Below are 20,925 nucleotides of genomic sequence, written 5' to 3'. Positions count from 1 at the left end.
GAAATCAAAGAAGTCATTTGCAGCAACTCCTAAGTCCTCCTATGCTGCTTACAGCAGCATTTGCTTTTATATATTCTCTATATTCTTTGCATATATATTTGTAGCTCTGCAGTCTATTTGTAGCTAGCCCGAACATTTTTCCCTACCCTGATAGGTAGAAAGACAAAATACATTCCAGAGGCTCCAAGCTGGGGTCCAAGGCCCCTTTCCTATCTTGGCTCTCTGGGATCCAAGGTTGGAGACACGTTTTCATGGAGTTTAGTTCCTATCTAAAGTGGGGAGGATTGAGAAAAGAGTTGAACTGAGGAGGAATTACCTCCCCACTTACGTCTCTAATTGGGGATTTCTGTCAGTTATGCTAATTTGCTAAACTTATCAAACTGTATTCACCCCGTGCAGGGATGGGCATTTTCCATATCTGCCCCCAATAAGGACCAGCCTTTATTCTACCTCCTGTACTGATATTGTCTCCAAAGTGTGTTGTTTCATTTCAAGGTTTTTTTTAAGCATCAGTGGAACTGGATGTGCTACTCACTTTTAGAATGATGAGACTGCCCTAAGTGCACAGACAAATATCCATTCTTTATGAAAAAGGACATGCTCTTCACAGCTACATTGATCCAAGCTAATGCACTGAAAAGCTCACTGTAATTTATTTGCACAATTTCAGCTCAAGAACTTCTAATCACAGTCCGTTTGGCCAAGACTGTAAAAACAGAGTAAAAATCCCATGTCCCAGTTTGTCACACTTGTACTATGGAAAAAAAATACATAAAACCTGAATTACTCATTAAATCTGGATTCTTATACCCCAAAGCTGTCAGACTGGACAATGAATCTGGCTTTTTTTACAACACAGAAAGGAAAAATACAAATTCAAACATAACAGTATAACATATATCATTAATACTTGTGAGAGGATATAGTGGATGTAAATATTTTAAAACTCAGCTTCCTTAAGTAGTTAAAAAATCAGAAAAGCCACGACTACTGTGGAGACAAATGTTAAACATGGCAGGGTGAAGTCAGTATAAAAAAGTATTAAGGAACAAAACCTTGAGTGTGACAGATCAGATAGAATGTGCTTAACTCATGCTCGTACATAACTTTTTAAAACAGTGAAAAACTCTTCAGTGCACAGTTGCAAGAGACAAAGAAAAGTTTTTTCCTATGTGTAAGACTACAAGGGGGATCTGCATTGCAGATAAAATATGTTTGAAATCCATTTTTATTACAGTAGAAGCCACATTAAAAATATTTCCCTTCCTTTTCGGAATCATCACTTTGATGTTCAAATTCAAAGAAAGCAAATTACAGAAGCGAAGGGTGAATCAGCTCTGTGCTCTCACATATGGACAACCAACTAAAAAATAAACATCACTGAGTTGGAAATGTCTATTCGGAGTGGGCTTTTGTTTTGAAGGGAAAAAAAAGTTAGGGCTACTTCAATATCTTATCTATCACTTTAAAATAAAGATTTTTTTTGTCCTTCAAAAAGAGGAAAAAGTATAGCTCCTTAAACTATAAAAGGCAATGAAAGCTCCAAGTGAGGCTTAAGGGCTGTTTGTTTGGAAGTCAGCACAAGAACATCAACAGGATAAATATGGCAGATCAAACAAGAATTAAGTGGAGCACTCAGAAACTGGAAGTTATTAGTTAGCTCCATTCATGCCCTTAACTGCAATTCTAAATTAACAAATAGGTCTTCAATTTATTTTAACATCTTGCCATATTTTTCCAAGTAATTTTCTAGAGTATTGAGTAGACATAAATGGTAATAATAACTTGGAAAGCCAGTTATGCATTTCTGAAAATTCAATCCTGGACAGTTTTACTTTACACTTGGCATTACCTGTCCATCTCCTACATCAAATGTCTACAAAAATGGCATTTAGGATGCAAATCTGTTACATTCCTTACTGGTATTGTTAATTACTAAAAACACAAGAAAATATCATCAGCTGGAATAAATTATAGCTCACACAGAAATAGCTGTTTTCTACCACTTTCATTTCTACGTCCATCAAAGTCATATCAAGCTTTTTCTGCCATACAAGAATCCGTCATGCTGTAATGCTGCATTCACCAAGAACATTCTGGAATAAAGTCAAACTTATTGTAATCACAAATCCCTTTTATACTATATTACAATATTCCTGTCCCATTTTAACATTACCATGTATTATGAGCCACATTCCAGCCTTGTCTAATCATGCAAATTATCAAGAAGATATGAAGAGGAAAAATACAAGCTATTTAACACTCCTTCCCCTATGGGACACCTTTAAACTCATGCAAAACTGCACATGCACAAAGCACGAGCTGTATACATTTCTGAATTCCAGCAAACCTGTTTCTAAGTTCAAAATATGTGACCCTGAGCAGCCTTTTCATAAAGCCTCACTGGGAAGTTCTAATTGTGCTTTGAGTTCACAGATGTGGCTAAGCCACTTCTCATTAAACTTTCTAGAATTCCATGAACCCTTTGACATGTATTTTCACATGTAAATATAAACACTGTCAAGCTTGTGAAACTTTGGTTCATTCTCCTCCAGAGAAGAACAAGGATCAACCAACCACAAAAGGAAGCAGCCAGTTGGTTGTTTGTTTTTTTTTTTTTTAATATGGTACAGGCTCAATCCCATACAAACTGCTGGAATCTGCTGTAAGAACCAGTAACTTTGGCTGTTTCACTCGGCAGAAAACCATCAGGACTTCACTATTAATGCCACATTTTTAGATAATATAGGTCAAGAAAGAGGAAACAGTGATCAAAAAAACCCCGAGGAAGGGTTGAGCATCTTTCTATTGAAAGACAACAAACACAAGCGAGCCATTAATAGTGGCAAAGATGGGGGAGGGAAGGAGGGAGGGGGAGGGTGGAGGGGATTTCAATCAGCCTTTTCATGTTTTATTCATTCTTAAGTAAGAAAGCCTTTCCCTCTGGCCAGTTTTTGCCTTTACTAACATAACCAGACAACAGGCATTCCATATATCCACTGTTAGATTGCTGCCTTGATTATTATTGCAGTTGTGACACGTGGACAGCCAACACCAAGCACTAATAAAGTGGAATTTTCTGTCTGCAGGTAGACAAAACAGCTGCTGTAAGCCAGAGATATTCAATCCGTGGCCCACCTGGAAAATTCATCCTACTTGCAATCTACTCCAACCAGCTTTTGACCACTGAGAAGTTCCCAGCTGAGCCACATGATGATAATGGAACGCTGAGTGCATTGAATTTGTGGAAAAGGTCCAGCCACGCTGTCAGGTCCTTCTTGCCTTTAAAATAATCTACATGCTCTGACTCCATCACAATGCTGGAACTATTTCCACATTGAGCACCTTGTAGTAAATGCTGATTTGTAGCATGAATCTTTATCCAATATTGATTAAACTCTAATATAGGAAGATTTAGTAAGTAGAAAAGCACAGCTTTTAAAGCTGCCAGTGAAATGTAACAGGCACCTATTAGAGCACAGAGAGATGTGTGTGATGAAATGTTAATTACTGCTCTTCTGTCAGGTGGCTGGCAGAGATTATTGCTAAGAACTACAAATCACCTGTGACAGTTTCCAGATTTATCCAAGACCAAGAGCTCCAAGATAACCTGCAAAGTCCAGCAGGTATCAGGAAGTCATACAGACACAGTTGTGCAGAATGGCTGTGGCTTTTTCAGACAGTTATTTATCTACATCAGGACAATCCAGCCTTATCATCCACACGCCCTTCCTTCTCCAAACTCCTAAGTTTGCTGCCTGTTTCCTAAGTAAACAACCACGTGAAGGGGTGGAAATATCTTGTTTTTAGGAGGAAAAAATGGTAGGTCAGATGGGATTGTGCTTCGGGCTGAACAGAATGCTTCACAGGCTGAGAGACTAAACTAACCAAAAGCAGTGATTTAACAGATGTGGGGACATGAACTCAGCTCTTTTACTTACAGTCAGCAACAGTCCTTAAAAATGGCTTGCATAAATATTTGTGCAATTAATCCAACCTTAAAACCATTCAGAACTTTTCACTTACACAGCCCAGTAAACATTTCCAGTGTAAAAGCAGGGCCACATGATCAAACCTCAGTCACATTTACAAGCACAATTTGGGCTCGGATATCCCGTCGGATTAGTTTTAATCTCCATTTTTTTTCCACTTACTTCAACATCAAAACAGCCAGTTCTCTTAATTTGTTTGCTCATTTTCTTCCTGTACCTGTCACTGTGATCTGCACTTACTGAACAGTTACAATTATCCTTTTTTATTTGTTTTTTTTACTCTTGGCCAGAAAGAGCCAGTCTTCCAGAACACAAGTATTTAAGGTTTATATCAGTATACCCATAAAAGTGTGGTTTGATCACCTGTCATTTATACAGAAGATAACATTGAAGACGCGAATATTGAGCTTTTAAAATGTAAGTTTTTTCATTATCATGCTCTCTTTGTACTCTCTCATTCCCACCACACTCTCCGGGGCATATATTCTGAAATTTCACGCATACCCGTAAAGTATCTTTGGAATGTTACAGTATAATTGTTTAGAGAAACATTTAATGGATGAGTAAGCATCAAGAGGCCAGGGCTAAGGGAAAAGTTAAAATGCTGGCAGCATTTTGTACTGAAAGATCTTCTCAGCATGAGGACATGGGATGGACATTTGATCCAAAAATCTGATACTGACTCAAGCAGTTTAAAGCCAGCATCCAGCACAGAGGTGTCTGAAGGCACCTCCCAAAACATCTCCCTTCAACCACAGCTCCCAAACCTGGCTTTGGGCACTGCCCAGCAAAGCAATCCAGTGCCACAGGATGTTATTTGATCAGTAACATAAACATTATGAGAGGACATGACATGATCTTGACAATTCATTCTTTTCCTTTTTGAAATTTCCAGCACAAATAATCTGCATGTGCATGGTGTGGAAACACAGCAGAAGCGACGGGAAAGGGCTGGGCACTGAGTACAGAGACAGCTAAAAAAATGCTAAATGTGCTTTCACTACAGGAATCTGCTGCAGACAACGCTGCTGTAAATTAAAGCAAATTTTCCTGAATTCCCTGAAGAACTGCTCCTCTCAGAGACTCCACAAATCCATTAGCACAGGTCCATCATTATAGTTTTTGGGGGTTTATGTACTGAAGTGAGTTTTAAAAAACACATACACAAAATAAAGCATAGGCTATATCAGGGTAGATGAGTGGGACCTTAGATAATTGATTCATACCCTGATTATCAGAGTACAGCTGAGACGGCTTTTACTCCCAATTCCTCCTCTGCCCCAAACTGTTTTAAGTAAGAAAAAAGCAAAATAATTATGCCTCTACCTGAATTTCAGATCAGAAGATTACAAAAGCAGAAGTGCCACACGCTCAGAGGAACCAAGCAGCTCCTTTAGCTCCAAAGCTGGAAAAGCCGAACTGCCCCAGGCTTATGTCACAGCTGAAGCTTGTCTGATAATTGGGCACTTAAAATCTCCCTTCAAGGGGGTTCTGTGGTGCTTAACAACTAATGAATTGTAGCTGGTGCAGCACAATTTCTCCAAAACTTCAGCCACTCAGAGACTTCTCAGAAATCTAATGTCTTGGAGGAACTTCTGTTTCTGCAATCGACTTAGTGGAGAACAGGTAGCACGTTAAAAAAATAATGAGGAACACATAAATACTGTGAATCTACAAAGCTCATCTTGTTAAACTCATGGGTCAGTACCATAAATTCTGCTAGTTCCAAACCCAATGTATGATCTAAAATTGCTAATCTACCTGTAAATCATGTGACTCTAAATTATTTGTAAAAATAATGCATTTATTAAGGCTTTAAGAGGTATTTATAACATTGCAAGGGACTTCCCAGGTCATCATATTTGCATCCTACTGTTGGAAACACAAAATTAAATAAACTCTTCCAGAACACATTGATTCCCTTCTTATTTAAAACTGGGGGGTGGGGGGGTGGGGTGGTTTGCATAATCTAAAAATCAGGATATTTGTTTCAATTTTCCACTTAATTCATCAAAGATTCAGTGGCCATTTAGATGAAACACTTCAGATTGTGTAGGACAAGCTTTTACATCCTCAAGCTTTTCTTTCTCTTCACCAGCACAGTGATCCAGATGCTGTCATCAGATAAAAGCACTGGTTTAAATCTGTATTTTTTCTAATGCCACACTCGCAGGCAAATCCAAATGTTCCTTGGGTAACTTTTTCTGTAATTCCTTTCCCTTGGTGAATTACAGGGAGCTGTAATGCCACTGGTGATTTTAAAACAAGGCTGTAGATTACTCCTTGTGTTTCAATGACCATAGCAGGGGCTGTTAGTGGGTTTTTTTGAGTTAGGGGAACACAACACAGTTTCTAATGAAGTCTAACAAATAGGGATATGTTAATCTTTTCAACCACTTAAATCCAGGGAAATCAAAACCAAATGTCTTTCTAACACAGCATCCCAAACCCCAAGCCCAAATACTTGGATCTTAAAGCCTGCTGGGATGTTTTCTGCAAACCATCCATTAGATTTCTTATATTCTGTACAACATTCCTCCACAAGCTGGATTGATTTCTTCCACAGCTTAACTTGTTTTTGCCAAAGTCTCTTTTAGTCTCTATTTTAGTTCAGCATTGGCCTCCTGCCTAATGAAACAACCGTTCTTTATGCCAAAACTGTCATCTTCAGTTGCACAAGATGCATCTCACTTACAAACAATGTATAATGAGGCCGATGTTTAATGCCTGAAGAACTGCTGTTTTAAAAGTATCCTAAGCAAAACTTAAACAGATACAGGAGTGGTCATTACCTTGGGTGGGAGAAGATTCATTCTGTCTTGGGTTATGTAACCTAAAAATGTGTATTCTATTCCATCTGTTGAAAGCTGGTTTTTGGGAGGTGTTTTCTCCTTCTCCTGTAAGTCCAGGCCTTCTGATAATGGCTGAGCCATTAAATCCAGGTGGGGATTCTTTCACCACCTCTCCATCCTCCAGGGGGACATCTTTAGGCCCACCAATGACATGACACATTCCACCATCCCATTGTGAGATGCTCCAGCCAGTGTGGGAGGAGCCAGCTATTCCTAGCTAGATAAAAACTGGGACTGAAGGACATAAGGGATCCGGTTTTTCCACTGGATTCCTGGAGGAAGACCAGACCCATCTCACCACCATTGGACTTTCTACTGGATCATCTCTACTCCACAGAACCACATCTGTTACTCCAGGAGGATTTATCTGGACTGCTTCTAACACCCTGACCAACAGGGTGCCAGGTCGTGTCCCTGACTCTCTCCAGGATTTTTGTTTGCTTCCTTGCTTATTTTGTACTGCTACATTTGTATTTTCCTTTTTTAATATTCCTATTAAAGAACTGTTACTCCTGTTCCCGTATCTTTGCCTGAGAGCCCCTAATTGCAAAATTATAATAATTTAGAGGGAAGGGGGTTTACATTCTCCATTCCAAGGGAGGCTCTAACTTTCCTTGGCAGACACCTGTCTTTCAAAACCAAGACAATTCTCAAGATTGATTCCTCCCCCCCCCCCGCTTTTGTATTCAAATCCACTTTTTGAAAAGAAAACCATCATTTTAAAACATGGAAAGCATATGTAGTTAATACAGGCAGCAGTGAGACATGTGGGGCTCACCCCAAACCTGAAAGCTTCATTCTCACTCAGTGAGATCATTGCTCTGTAATGATCATGTGCACCATAACCTTGGCTTCTCTTGAACAAACTATGTTTAAACATGAGAATCTGATAACGTTAATAAACTATCAAGTATTGCTTATGACCGAAAGAAATCCATCCAAATAAGCCTCTTGCTCCATTTTCCTGCTGTAATTTCAGGCAGAGCTGATACAAAGATACCTGTGTAAGAAGTTGTTCCTGGGTTAGGTTATTGATCCAGCGTGTGTATCGTTCAGTAGAGTCCACTGGCTCTCTTCTGACTTGGCAACCAATAATCTAAAGCAAAATGACATAAATCCCCTAGGTTAAACTGCTGTCCACCCATGTGACAACAAAACAGGACCACAAACATTCAAAACATGCCAATTCCAAGAATTAAGATTATCTATACAGTCCTTACTAGCCCCCTTCTATGTTCATAAGATAATATGGCACAGTTGCTCTGTTCAAATGTTAAATATTTACAGGCTTCAAAGGTCTCTAGAAAACACTGAGGAGTATCTTTCCAATAACCTCATTCTTGGGAATATTTGAACCATTTTGGTTGAAATTTTCAAAGGAAATTTTCCATAGGCAGAGATCTAGAATGCAAAATTTCAACCAAAAGTTACTCCAGCAAATGAAAATTGGAACTTGAGTAACACCAGACAATCCTGTCAACAGTCCCATAACGTATAGTACCTCCCATTACTTTTAATTAATATAAAATAAGCAAAATCCCCTGCGTATTCTGATTTGTTTTGTTCATGGCAGAACAGTGTAGACACCTCATTTTGTTTTGGTCACTGAAGCACTGTACACCCTTCTGAGCAGTATCTCCTTATCTAATACTATTCTGTAGCTGCACAAATTAAATATGAATTTTGATGTTATTATGCCAGTAGGTGTTCAGAGATAGCTTCCAATATGCATCAGAGAACATCAGCAGGATTACGTATTACCTGGATCTGCACAGACACATCTTAATGCAATTTCACAGAAACACTAAACTGTTTACAAAAGGAAAAAGCTGAGGAGAACCCCAGGAGTGTGACTGGACAGAACTCTGCTGTTTGCTCCACCCAAAGTCTGCAGTCTACACGAAACCTTCAGGGTACCACAGGATTAATTATTCATGCAAAGTAAGCTGATACTGTTTTATACTGTACTCCCATCATACTCAAACTGTCCATTTCTCTTCCTGATTTTGATCAGGATGTGTTTGAGGATGTGTTTATCCACCGAGAACTAACACCACAGGCTTTTAGTGTTTCTGAACATTAATTTCCAATAATCAGGTTCTGTTCAAGAGAAGGTGGGAAATTTCCTTGGTTTATTTTCCACCCTAAGCATTCATAAATCTTCCAGGTATCTCTGTTTGCAGAGCTTTAAACCACAGAGAGATGTGAGCAGCGAGGCCAGAGCTCTGCATGTGCAGTTGAGAATACTTTTGATGTGGGAACAAAAACACCATGAGAAGATCTCGCTGGAGGACTGCTGGCAATGAAACATCACAATTTAGAGTATGATTAAATATAATCAAAATAACAAGCATGGAGAAAAAGAAAATGTTATTTGCTTATCCCATAAGAATATACCAGAACGTCTCTGAACTAGGAAATATTTCCTCAATGACAACAGCAAATTACTGTGGAAAACTTCAATCCTCATCCTAACTTTATCCTCATATTACAACTAAGACTAAGATATTTTTAGAAGGTTAACTTAAAATTCTTTTAAACTGAATATCAATTAGAAGAGTTCATAGAGATGTTTTTACAGCACGCCATGAAGATAAAAACTTGCAAAAGTCACATCAGGTGTCTGTCTATCTTGTGCTGCAAGGATGATTTTTATTTAAAAATAAAACTCTTTCTAGTATTCATTAATCAATCCCTCATTAGGCTTCTCTTGCATATCCTGGGTTTTTCTAACTTACAAAGACACTTTACAAATCTCTGTATAAAAGGTAAAAGGAAAAAAATTACCTTTATTTTATATTTCAAGCTATTCTATAGCAGCACAAGATGGAAACTGAGCTTCTTTATCTAGAGTCACAGCAAAGCTGAACAGATAAAAAATACAAAGAGCTTTCGAAAGGTGAGAGATTAAAAAGGAGAATTTCAAATTTGTTTTTCTGAAAACCTGGTTTTCAATTACAGCCAAGTAAGAAGTGCAGTCTTCTCTTTCCTGACAGCTGGAAATTTAAATTAGAAGCAGAGGACAGAGTTTCACATTTTTATATTAATTTCTGAGCAGATTGATAATTTTATAAATGCTGTTGGTAATTTAAGCAAACTAGAGTAATTGTTGAATCCAGGTGCTCAGCTAAAGGACTGTAGCCCAAAGAACAACTGGTTCAAATCCCAGCTCCTCACAATTGAAGAGAAAACTGAACAGGTTTGATCAATTATCTGTACACATACCAGGAGAGGTGAAGGCAGGCAGAAGATCTGCTATTAAATTGGATCCTGACAGCTCTTTTCTGGATTATACATCACTGTTTGTAATTTCTAGAGTTTGACTTGAAGTCTTAGCCAAAATTCCCTCCTTCTTCCATCTAGCCACACAGATAACTCCATTGCATGCTCCAATTTACTTCTCTGAATTTTGGCTCATTAACACTGGTTCTGTACTTACTGTATTGTAGGTCTTAAAATGCTTTGAGCTTTTTGGAATTGAAAAAAAAAAATCTGGAAAAAGCCCTCACCAAATGAAGCCATTATTTAGGAATTACTGGTATTAGAGTGAGAAAAAAATCAATGGGTTACATTGAATTTAGCTATAATTCTGAGCACAATCTTTGGAAATGTAACTTTGCAACACAACAGGAAAATAGCTGCAAACCCATAAACATAGCTAACATGATGTAAGAAGTGCCATGTTTGCTCTCCCCTCGGCCCTAAGACCTGCTGCCTTCTCATTTTCTGAACCAGCACCACTCAAAGCCACTTTTATCATCATTTAAGAAGTTTGTTTTACAGGCAAACGTGAAAACTGCCACGATGCAATCACGTTTATTTCTAGATCCTCAGCCAAACAAATCCCACACCTTTCTGCACTTGAGCTGAACCATTCCCCTCCCAGTGGGACTCTGACACGTGACTGGGATTTTTGACTTGTGGTTGCAAAGATAAACACCACCAAGCTGAGCCTTTGATTCAGCATCTGTAAAACCCAGCTCATGTAACCAGCTTCTTTCATACAATGAAAATCAGATTATTTAGAGAACAAACAGCTTCCTCCAGCTCCCCTGTGTAAGGTGTGGCAGCACAAGCAACTGCACACTGGTTCCATTTCCTCCAGGTCTCATAGAGGTTTTATATTTACTTCACTGAGTATTTCCTTAGAGCTTTCAAACTGAAGTGAAAAGTTTTTCACTGTTGCTTCTCTCATAACATTTAGAATACTTTGATAAAAATCTTTCTGGCATATATTACACCCATTTAGACCTTCCAGAAAGCACAAGAAACTCTGCATTAGAAATGTTATTTTCAGTATTTTGAGTATCTGTTTCTATGCAAAAAATAGAGCTCATCCAAGTTTCAACTTTTGGATCTAATTAGACAAGTTTGTTTTTATTATTACAAATACTGTAGAGTGATATATACCTGTACCTAGATTAAACTATGTAATATATACAATAAATGCAATGCTATTCCAACTGGAAACTTGCTGAAATGCAATATTAATATTACTTGTATAGGAAGCAGTAACATGAACAATGAATAAAAGCAATTTCTGGCTCATAGCAAAGGACTATGGCAGTTCAGGAAAAAGTTCTCTCTTCTGAGGAGAGAAAACCATGACAATCCTGTCTGCTACAACAGCAATGAGGTTAACTTGCCTTCTAGACAGACAATTACTTTTTTAATGTATTAAAGGTAACTTAGAGCTCGTTTAGCTTTTTATTTAATTGCAATCAGCATTGGTGTCTCTGGAAAAAATGCAAAAGAATTTATCCTTTGTGGCAGCAAGAAGCAGTAATAGGAAGAACAGTAAGAGCACAAAATAGGGGGGTTATACTAAGTACCAACAACTACCTACACTGAAAGGCAACACAAGTAAATTTTAAAAATAAAAATGGCTTAGAATGAGCTCTGTGGGAAAAAGTGGCCAAATATAGGGATCAGTTTGTGGCCCTACAGTCCTGCCTGGTTTCATCGACTGCTTCACCAAAAGCCTCCAATATCTGCCAGTCCTGTCTAGATGGTCTCAGACAGGAGTCAAAACAGCATTATAGGTCTGTATTTAGGCACCTGAATCTCTCTTTTCTTAGAACTCTACCACTTCACACAATTAGAATTAATGAATTGTATCTAAATAACATCATCAGAATTTATGTCACAGACATGTTCTTTACACCCCTGCATTGCAAACATCTTCAGGATTTAGAGAACTCTAAAGTCAGTACAACAGGATTATGATACAATTAAAACAGTACAAATAACCATAGTAAAAATAACTACGAGGTTCTCCAGGTCACAGTACCCTGGCAATAAATATTCAACGACCACATTCAGTAAATTCAGATTTATGCTCACATTCAGAGGACCTGGGCAGGATTGCTACACACATTACCAAATCCTGCTTAGAGTCACCTATAGTCACTGTCCTGGGAGGTACAAAACTGCTCCACTGAAAAAAAAAGTATTTCAGCCCCATGTCTGCCACGTGCAAAGCCCAGCACTCCATACTCAGTCACTGACATGTAAAAACTTGTTCCAGCTTTCACCAATGGTTTTGAAATGCAGTATTCAGGTAGAGATGTTTCTTATTTGTGTCATTTTAGAGTTTTATGTTTTCCCTTGCACATTTAAATGAAAAAGGAAGTGGGTGAGAGGAAACAAAGTTTAAATGAGTTGGCAATAATTAAAACCAATGTGCTTTCTGCAGATGTGGTGTTTTTGAGTTTTTTAATCACTACAACTTCCTTTACCACAATCAATCTTCCTTATTCAGGAGGCAGCCTATGGGTCAGAACCCATCCGTTGTACTAAAGAGGAAATGAGGATGAAAAAATAATTGGTCTTCAATTTTATCCCAGTATTTTCCACCCTTGTTTTAAAAAAAGAGGAAATGAACAAAGGCAAAAGCATAAACTCTCCACCAGGCAATAGGCACTGAATGTACAAACACACTCAGGAGTTCTTGATGGAATTTATCTTCTCTTAAGGAACTTCATTACTGAAACAAGTATTGGAAAAATATGCATTTTAGCGTGAAAAAATCCACGGCTTTCCTGTACAAAATAAATGCGATTTCAAAGGTTATGCAAAGTACAAGACTTCATTGTACACTCTGAGGAAGAATGTGCAGTGTTGTGTTTCATTTTAGAAATATGACAGAATGATGTAAACCTTCTTGAAGAGAATGCAATTAAGTACTTAGTGATGTTTTAATTAGAAAAATCGTAACATCTGATCCCAGATAACGTTCTGTGAAAAGAAAGATTATCCAAATAACAAGTAAAATAGGGAGAATTATCTCTAGGGCACGACACCTTTTTCCCCAATATGCCTCTTTATGAAAGCCCAGAGATGGAAAAATCCTAAAATAAAAAGTTAACGAGTTATTTACCTTATTCTGAATGTTTAAGAGCAGCTTTAGTTAATCAAGCCCACATCTTTTGTGTTAAGGAAAAGTAGATGTCACCTCTGCTGCCTCTAAACCCTACTTCAATTATTTTTATTGTAGTTATTTTATGCAGTAATTTCCTTTAAGAAAGATTTTGTGATTGCCATTTAATGCAATTAAAAAGGAAAAATAAACTAAAGAAATAATTTTATGTGGTCAAAATCTTTCCAAAATTATATACTGCAGGAAGAAGGTAGCAAAATGTGTTTCCTCTCCTGATAATTTCCAAGGGAGGAAACTGTTCTTCAAAACATGACACCTGTGAGGTAATTTGCATTAGGTGTAAATATACAAAACACACCCTGGTGTATTTAAAGCATGTTTTAAAAATTATAAAATATGTGGATAGTGCTGACTCCCCAAAGAAGCCTTTAGGTCAGATGTATATCCATTTCCACAGATGCTTCTATCTTGGAACAATCCATATTTAAGAACACCTGTTAAACATTCTACTTGACACAAGTTCAACTCCAAAGTCCACAAAAGGATGTTACATTTTTATTTTCAGCACATAAAAAGAGAGTAATCAAAACCCAAGGAAGTCTGAATTTTCTTTAGTGAATTTATATGAAAAACAAGAAGTCAAGGCAGTGTAATCAGAATGAGCCAGGCTGAGCGTCGCTACACAGGAAGATTTAAAAAGATGTTATCACACGTGTGAATTCATGAAGTTTGAACATGACATTTTGGGGAAAACTTCAAGTAAATATCATTGAAGAGATACCAATTTCTTTTGTCTGTAGCTTCACAAAGTCTTGATTGGATTGCAATAGTTATCGCCTCAGCAAAATGCCTGAACGCCAGGAGGAGGGAATCTTGATTTTCAAACATTTTATGCTTCAGATATCGTTTTAAAAGTGAAATATCTTTGCATGAATGAAATACATTACAGTCAGACTTTCATGACTATCAAACTCCAGTAATCACAATCATTTGATGGGGTTATTGGCATGTGGAGGCCATTTTAAACACAAATTTAATTACAAAGTCGTGTCAGTTGGGCTGTTTTCCATTTGGGCTATTTGATTAAATGTAGAACAGACCTAGACCTAGACTGACAACTTTGAAAATGCTCCGTGGTTTTTTTCAGAAATACCAAATTAGAAAAAATCTGTAAGGAAGCTGCCCAATAAAAAGCAAAGACAGCTGAATTCCAGCAGATCTGGATGATACACACTGAAAATGTAAGAATAATACTCTCACATTGTCAAAGAAAGAATTTTCACATTGTTCAGCTCAAAAAAAGAAAAGGAATCATATTTTTTTCCTCTAAACATACTCCAATGTCACCACTTCCAAACAAAACCTTCACACAACTGCTGCTTTAGTTTCTACCCTCCATACCAGGAGATTACTGAACTATTACAAATTACTTTTAAAAGCCTCTAATGACAATTTTCTGAAGTGAAATCTATAAATGTTTTTATAAGTATCTATATTGGATAGCCTTAATTCAGAGTTTTATTTTCCACATGCTGGAGAAGAATGTAAAAGACTTGGTTGTTTGACAGTAGTGTGCAGTAAAAGGGAACTGAATATAAAAAAAAAATCTGCTGACCAGAATAATTAAGATTAGTTCATGAAAATATTCCTCTGGACATGTTTTTCTCTCACATAAAAAAATCAACTAATGCTGGACAATCAGCAACTGCATGTAATCACCTCAGGAATATAATCTCATTTTCCCTTCTGTCTATACCAAAGATAGACCAGAGGCTCTTCAGATCTACACAGCCCCTTGAGTGGAGCAGATTCCTGCTACCAGGTTTATGCAAACAAATTTGATTTGTCATTTAAGACATGACAGTACTCAATTAATGTCTCTTCAATAGGTGGTGTATGAATTAATTCTTCTATTAAAATGAACCTCCACAGGCAGTGCTTGCTGGGACAAGCCTGGGCAGCACACACTGATCTGTCTGAAACATGCTGAGTAAGGGAGGCACAAGGAGAGTTCTGCAAATTAATTACAGAGAAAAAAAAAAAAAAAAAAAAAAAAGATTATTTAAGTTCTAGGCAAAGAAGATTTTAATCGACTTCATGTCCAAAATAAAAGCACTCGTCAAAGGAAAATCTGCTAAGCTATATGCCACAACTGGAGGACAAAGCATTTAAGGGGAGATGGTAAAACCTGGACTTCAGAATTACAGATACAGAAGGAGAGAAGATCACTAACAACCTTGCTGAACACAGTAAGGCTGAAAATTAAATAGAGGTATAGAATTGAATTGAAATGGAGGACAGAAAGGTAACATTCAACATTACATATTTATGCTGTGCAACAGTTTAATAAAACCTCACACACACCCATTTGTCTTTTCACACTGCAAAATAACAGAATCAATGGATCCGATCATTTTAGCCACAGAAAAGGAATTATATGACTCAAACTAGTGCTCTCTGCAAGCAGAGCACTCTCTAAGGGAGGGAGAAAAAACCAATGCTGCTACTTTCTAACACGTGGCAGAAAGGTGTGACAGGTCCTGACAAGCAGAACAGCACAGGGTACAATGACATTAAAAATATATATATATAACTTTCAGAATTAAAAAATGTATGTTTCCAGACCAAAAGAAAAAAAAAAATCCTCTTAACTTCTAAATGTAGTTAATTTGTGAAGTTCAGTAGGGGTGGGAGGGAACAGTCAATGCCTTTGGGCTAGAGCTGCGCCTTAAAGAAAGGAGCAGCTCAGCTCTCCTTCACCTGCTGATTTCTCCAATTCCTTGGCCGATTGAGCAATATTTGTTTCAGCTCTCCCAGGGCAGGTGAACAAGTCTGTGAGCCACCAGGCATTGTTCAAGTTCACTCCATCCCATCAACTATCTTGGAGTCACATTAACCATCAAAGATATGCAGAATTCAGGCTGTTGGTTAACACAGGCAGATAATGCAACAGATAAAAATGCCTTTAAGCACTGCTGCTCTTGATCTAAAGCCAAGCTACAGAATATGCCAAAAATCTGCTTTAGAGATGCAAAACAGTGAGAATTGCTCATTGAAGAAATGCAAATGGTATATTCATGGTCTCTCACATGCCCAGGTATCCTACCTGTTTGAGACAGAGGATTGTAATTTCACAACAAATAGAAAGGTGTTCATTGTGACACCTCTACTGATTGACCTCCTATTGAGCCAGAGAAAACAAAAGGAAATAATGTTATTTCTATTGCCCACATCCTCACCCCAGCTGTTGTTTTCTCACTGAGGTAGGAGACAGTGAGGAAAAGTTTAGCTATTTTATAAGCTCTTTAATGTTACTGGGTGTCTCCAAGACCATTCCCAGATCCAGTGGTTTTCCTCCAGCACGGCCAGAGCAGGGCCTGCTGGAAGCATCCACCAAGGCAACCAGTGAGCAGATACAACTGACATTCCCCTCTCTCCTTGAAACAAAAAGTTTTGGGAGTTCTCAGAGGGTAACACTCTGCTGAAATTAAATAACAGAACAAATGTGAGACAGAGTGAAAGACTCCACAGTGTGTGTGGTTTGGGAAATAATTTCCTGGGCTACTCCAAACTTAAAAAGTTGTTCTGTAGAACATTAGTATGTACACAAGATTGGAGCTCCTCTGGAATAACACAAAATAAGATATGAAGGCATGATTTGATTTTTTTCAGAATGAAGGGAAGTAGAATCTTGAATCTTCCTATTAATTAGCTGCCAACAAACACACGTTTTGTTGTTGGTAAATAAGCAACACCTGGTTGATCCTGGACAAATGGGATAGATGCAGCTTCTAGGGATAAACAAAAACAGTATGATGTCCCTGAGCTTCACAGCTGCTAAAAGTAGGGATTTGCACTGAGCCTTATATTTCTTGAGCAGAACTTAAGAATTTGTAGTATAAAACACAGAGTCTCAAAAACTTGTGTCTTCTGAGAATGTCTCTTTACAAATTTCATGTCAGGGGGACTTAGAGATGATGTAAAATAGTCACCAGAGGACCAGGTGACAGCAGCCACGCTTTAACAAAAAGCACAATGTATTTGTGACCTGTATTTTGAGATCCAAAATCCTCCACTCTGAACATTTCCAAGGACAGAACTGTTCCACCCTACAAGCCTTATTTTTAAAAAGTGTTCCAGATAAGAGCAGTTTAAGAGAATAGAAACTAACTTGCTCTTCAAAGCACAATTAAAGGGAGTCTATGATCCAGGAAATGAGGCACAAAGGCTGCTGCTGTTACCTCAGCCCTGTTCCAGTACCTGAACCTGGGGCAAGCTCCTTGCTTTTTCAGATGGAGACATGGGTTTCTTTAAAGAATAACATGGGAAGATCCCAGAGGCATCTGATATCTTTGGTTCTGCTGTTTAGTAACCAGGCTTCAAGTCAAAGTAAGGAAATTTGCATTTAAGAGTAATACAAAAGAGGAAGAACCTCAGGGATTAATTAGGACCTGGGAGATTTATCTTGGTGGGCAAAGCCGGAGACACTTCCTACCTGTAGATCTATAGAAACAACAACAGCAGCAGACTGAAGCCTACAATATCAGGGGCCACTGGGAACACTGGTCTTCAAACCTGACTCCCAGTAACCATCAGCAGGACTATGATTAGGAATTAAATTTCTGAAACTATATTGAGACTGCATAAAGTCAAAAATCCAGGTCAGGAGAAGTTGCAAAACAGTGGAAAGTGCAAGTCTGCAAATTAGAATTTCAGGAACAAACCAAAAAAGCTCACTGCTTCACAGGCATTTCTCAACCTTCTGCTTTTTTTTTTCTTTTTTTCTTAGTCACTCCACCTACTCTGGTTTATCAGACTGATTGAAGCCAGGCCAGAACTTCAAATACAGAACAAAACTTCATTCAAACCTCCCCAAACATCTTCCAAAGCCAGAAAATTGAATGGCCTGATTATTCTGAGGACAGCAGAGAGATGTTCTTTGAAGAACAGAAGTCCACCCTGTTGGTCTGTAAATTTGTAACCAGGTCAACTTTTCTCAAAGTTGTGTCAGAACTACTGAGGAGCTCTGGACCAAACTGATCTTTTGCTCACCAGAAACAGCTGGATATGTTCCCCTTTCTCCTTCAGGCATTTGAATTAAGAGTTGTGTAAGGTCCAACATTAACCCAGAAGGTTACACCTCACACAGACATCCCACACATTTTCTGTACCTGTAACATGGAAAATGTGCTGGGTCTGGTGGGAATGGAGTTAATTCTGCCCACACCAGCCCTCCCAGTGCTGTGTGCTGGTAACACACCAGTGGTCTGGGATCTGCTCCCACAGAGCCAAGGCTGTCTCTCCAACATTCCGCCTCTCCATGAGGCTGGGGATGGGCAACGTCTTGGAGTGGCAGTCAGGGCAGCTGATCCAAACTGACCAAAGGATTCTTTACTTTTAAGAAATTATCTTGATCTTGACCCACTAATTTTTTTCCACCTTCTCTTTCTCCCACCACCCCATCCTTCTGAGGAGTGACAGAACCCAGCCGAGGCCAGGCCACCACAAGTAGCAGGCTGAAACAGGACCATAAATCCACATGAATTTAGAACATGGCAGTAACAGGTTTGTGTTGCTTAGAATAGATCATAAAGACCCTTCAGTCTACTCAGGTCCTCTTTATTAATACTGAGGATTGCTGGGCACCAAAGTATAACAGAATATAAACAAAACAGTTGAAGTACTTTCTAAAAAGACTACAAACCGTTTGGATGAATTTAGCCTAATTAAAAAAGTCTTAATTTACATCTGTAGAAGACCTATAAGCAAAAAATATGATAGCTCTTAGCACTAATTTCCATAAACCAAACATACTGGATCAACTTGCCTTTCTGGTTTTTTGGCATCTGACAGCAGAATTACATTAACTGATTAATCAGAACAAAAACAACTTCCAATTTATCCTTTTATTGTGTTTGTAATGTGAGTAAGGTTAACTGCTGCTCAGGTACCATTAAAGCTATAATTTAATAAATTCCATGGTAAAGATTATCAGATGTCAGAAGAGCCCTAATACAGGTGGTGTGATGAGCAGGTACACATCCCACCACTGAGCAGCAGGTTGTTTGGCAGACATTCCACAGCTAGAAAGACTGCAATGATCTCTGCTTTGAAGCTAGTGTGTTTTGGAGTTCAAAAAAGTTCAAAAGGTGTTTAGTTGACAGAGAGCAATAATCCCAAATCTGTGTTTTGTTCAGATACCTGCAGGAAACACCTTCATGACAGACCAAGTCAATCAACCTTTGCTTTCTAGAAACCTCTTGCACATTGAAATAAGTATCACTAGAGAAAATGTCAGAGACGTGGAAACAAGAAGGCTGATCTGGCTGAATATTGCTGATAGGAATACAAACTAAGTTTTAAATTTATAAAGGAATAACTTTGTCTATAGTAGTGATAAATTAAATACCTGCCATAACAAGTTATTTATATATAAAGTTTGGATAAGTAGGACATATGCACAAACTCACTCTAAAGAACACTGACCCTAATAATAGAAAATCATATAAAACCAAAATCATATAGATCAGAGAAAAACTATCTCACAGACTATTCCTGAGAGTTTATTTCACAAGAATAAAGAACAGAATTCTAATAATGTTACATTTTATAAGCAGACAGAGAGAGAAACATCAGCTGAACTGTAGGCCAGTTCATCACTGGTAACAACCCATACATTCCCTATGGTTTACAGTTTCTTAATTATTAAAGACAGATAAACCATAGCTGTAGGCAATCCTTTGCAGCTTTTCACATGACTTCGAAAGGCTACATAAAAAAGGCATTCTCCTTTAGATTACAGACACTAGCCAAACCTATATACTTATTTGCAAAAGAGTATCACTGTTGTAATAAGATCTGGTTTTCCGAACAGAGAAAATAAAAGGAAGAAGTTCAATCAAAGCTCCCATTCAGTGCAAGGATTAAAACTAAAGGAAAAGAATACACTGGTTATTGCTTTGCCTTCCCCAGCCCCACTGTGAAATTTTCATATCCTTTTAAAGATGTATCCGGAACTCTGTCAAAGAAAAACCCAGAAATACGCACAAGAAAAAAGTACTCACACTGTTTGGGTGTTGAATGGCAGCTTGGTGCTGCAGCCTAACCCGCTGTGGCATCATCACATCATCCTGGAATAAATAGCACACTGTTACTGAACATAAAAAGGGTCACAGTACAGTACTGACACACATTAGAATATGTTGCTAAATTAACATCATTTTACTGGCTTGCAGTCAGAAATGCAAATGGAGCAGATATTAAGAGACTTCACACTTCTTGTGGATTATACTTGATGCTGTTCGAGGTGGAAGTGATCAAAACTGCTACGTGACAATGGTGCTGTGAGCTCAGCACACATCCACAGGCACACACACATGTAATATTTATTTCTCAAGAAACTCTCCAACTTTCACAACTCCCAGAGCAGCACTGGCAGCGTGAGGACAAGGAACTACCCTCAGTTAAAGCCATGAGATCAGAGACAGCAAGATGAGGAAATGTTCTCTGTAATCTGGCTGTACCTTGTTCCACTGAAAATGAAAAGCCTTTGGTCTCTAGATCTAAAAATGTCATATTTCATGGGCACAAAAAGCAGTACTTTTAAAATTCTAAGGAAAAAAGGGAAGTGCCCACACTCATAAAATGCATTGGCTTTGACACTGGCTTTAAAACACATCACCTAGATTTAAATTTCATGTTA

The 20,925-nt window shown here is 38.1% G+C and overlaps 1 protein-coding gene across 6 annotated transcripts in view; it reads right to left on the bottom strand.

Moving 5' to 3' along the window:
• Nucleotides 1-20,925, bottom strand: part of B3GNTL1 (UDP-GlcNAc:betaGal beta-1,3-N-acetylglucosaminyltransferase like 1) — a 103,987-nt gene that overhangs the window by 66,110 nt on the left and 16,952 nt on the right. For all 6 annotated transcript variants that reach the window (XM_040081445.2, XM_040081441.2, XM_040081444.2 and 3 more), the window contains exons 5-6: nucleotides 20,288-20,353; nucleotides 7,845-7,940 (exon numbers count right to left, since the gene is read on the bottom strand). In XM_040081445.2, coding sequence (XP_039937379.1) covers nucleotides 7,845-7,940; nucleotides 20,288-20,353 — 162 coding nt within the window. The remainder of the gene's footprint in view (nucleotides 1-7,844; nucleotides 7,941-20,287; nucleotides 20,354-20,925) is intronic.

This window comes from Hirundo rustica, chromosome 18 (genome assembly GCF_015227805.2).
Source record: "Hirundo rustica isolate bHirRus1 chromosome 18, bHirRus1.pri.v3, whole genome shotgun sequence".
Taxonomy (NCBI): domain Eukaryota; kingdom Metazoa; phylum Chordata; class Aves; order Passeriformes; family Hirundinidae; genus Hirundo; species Hirundo rustica.
Note: the sequence above shows the minus strand (reverse complement) of the source record. Positions and strands in the feature narration are given on the sequence as shown.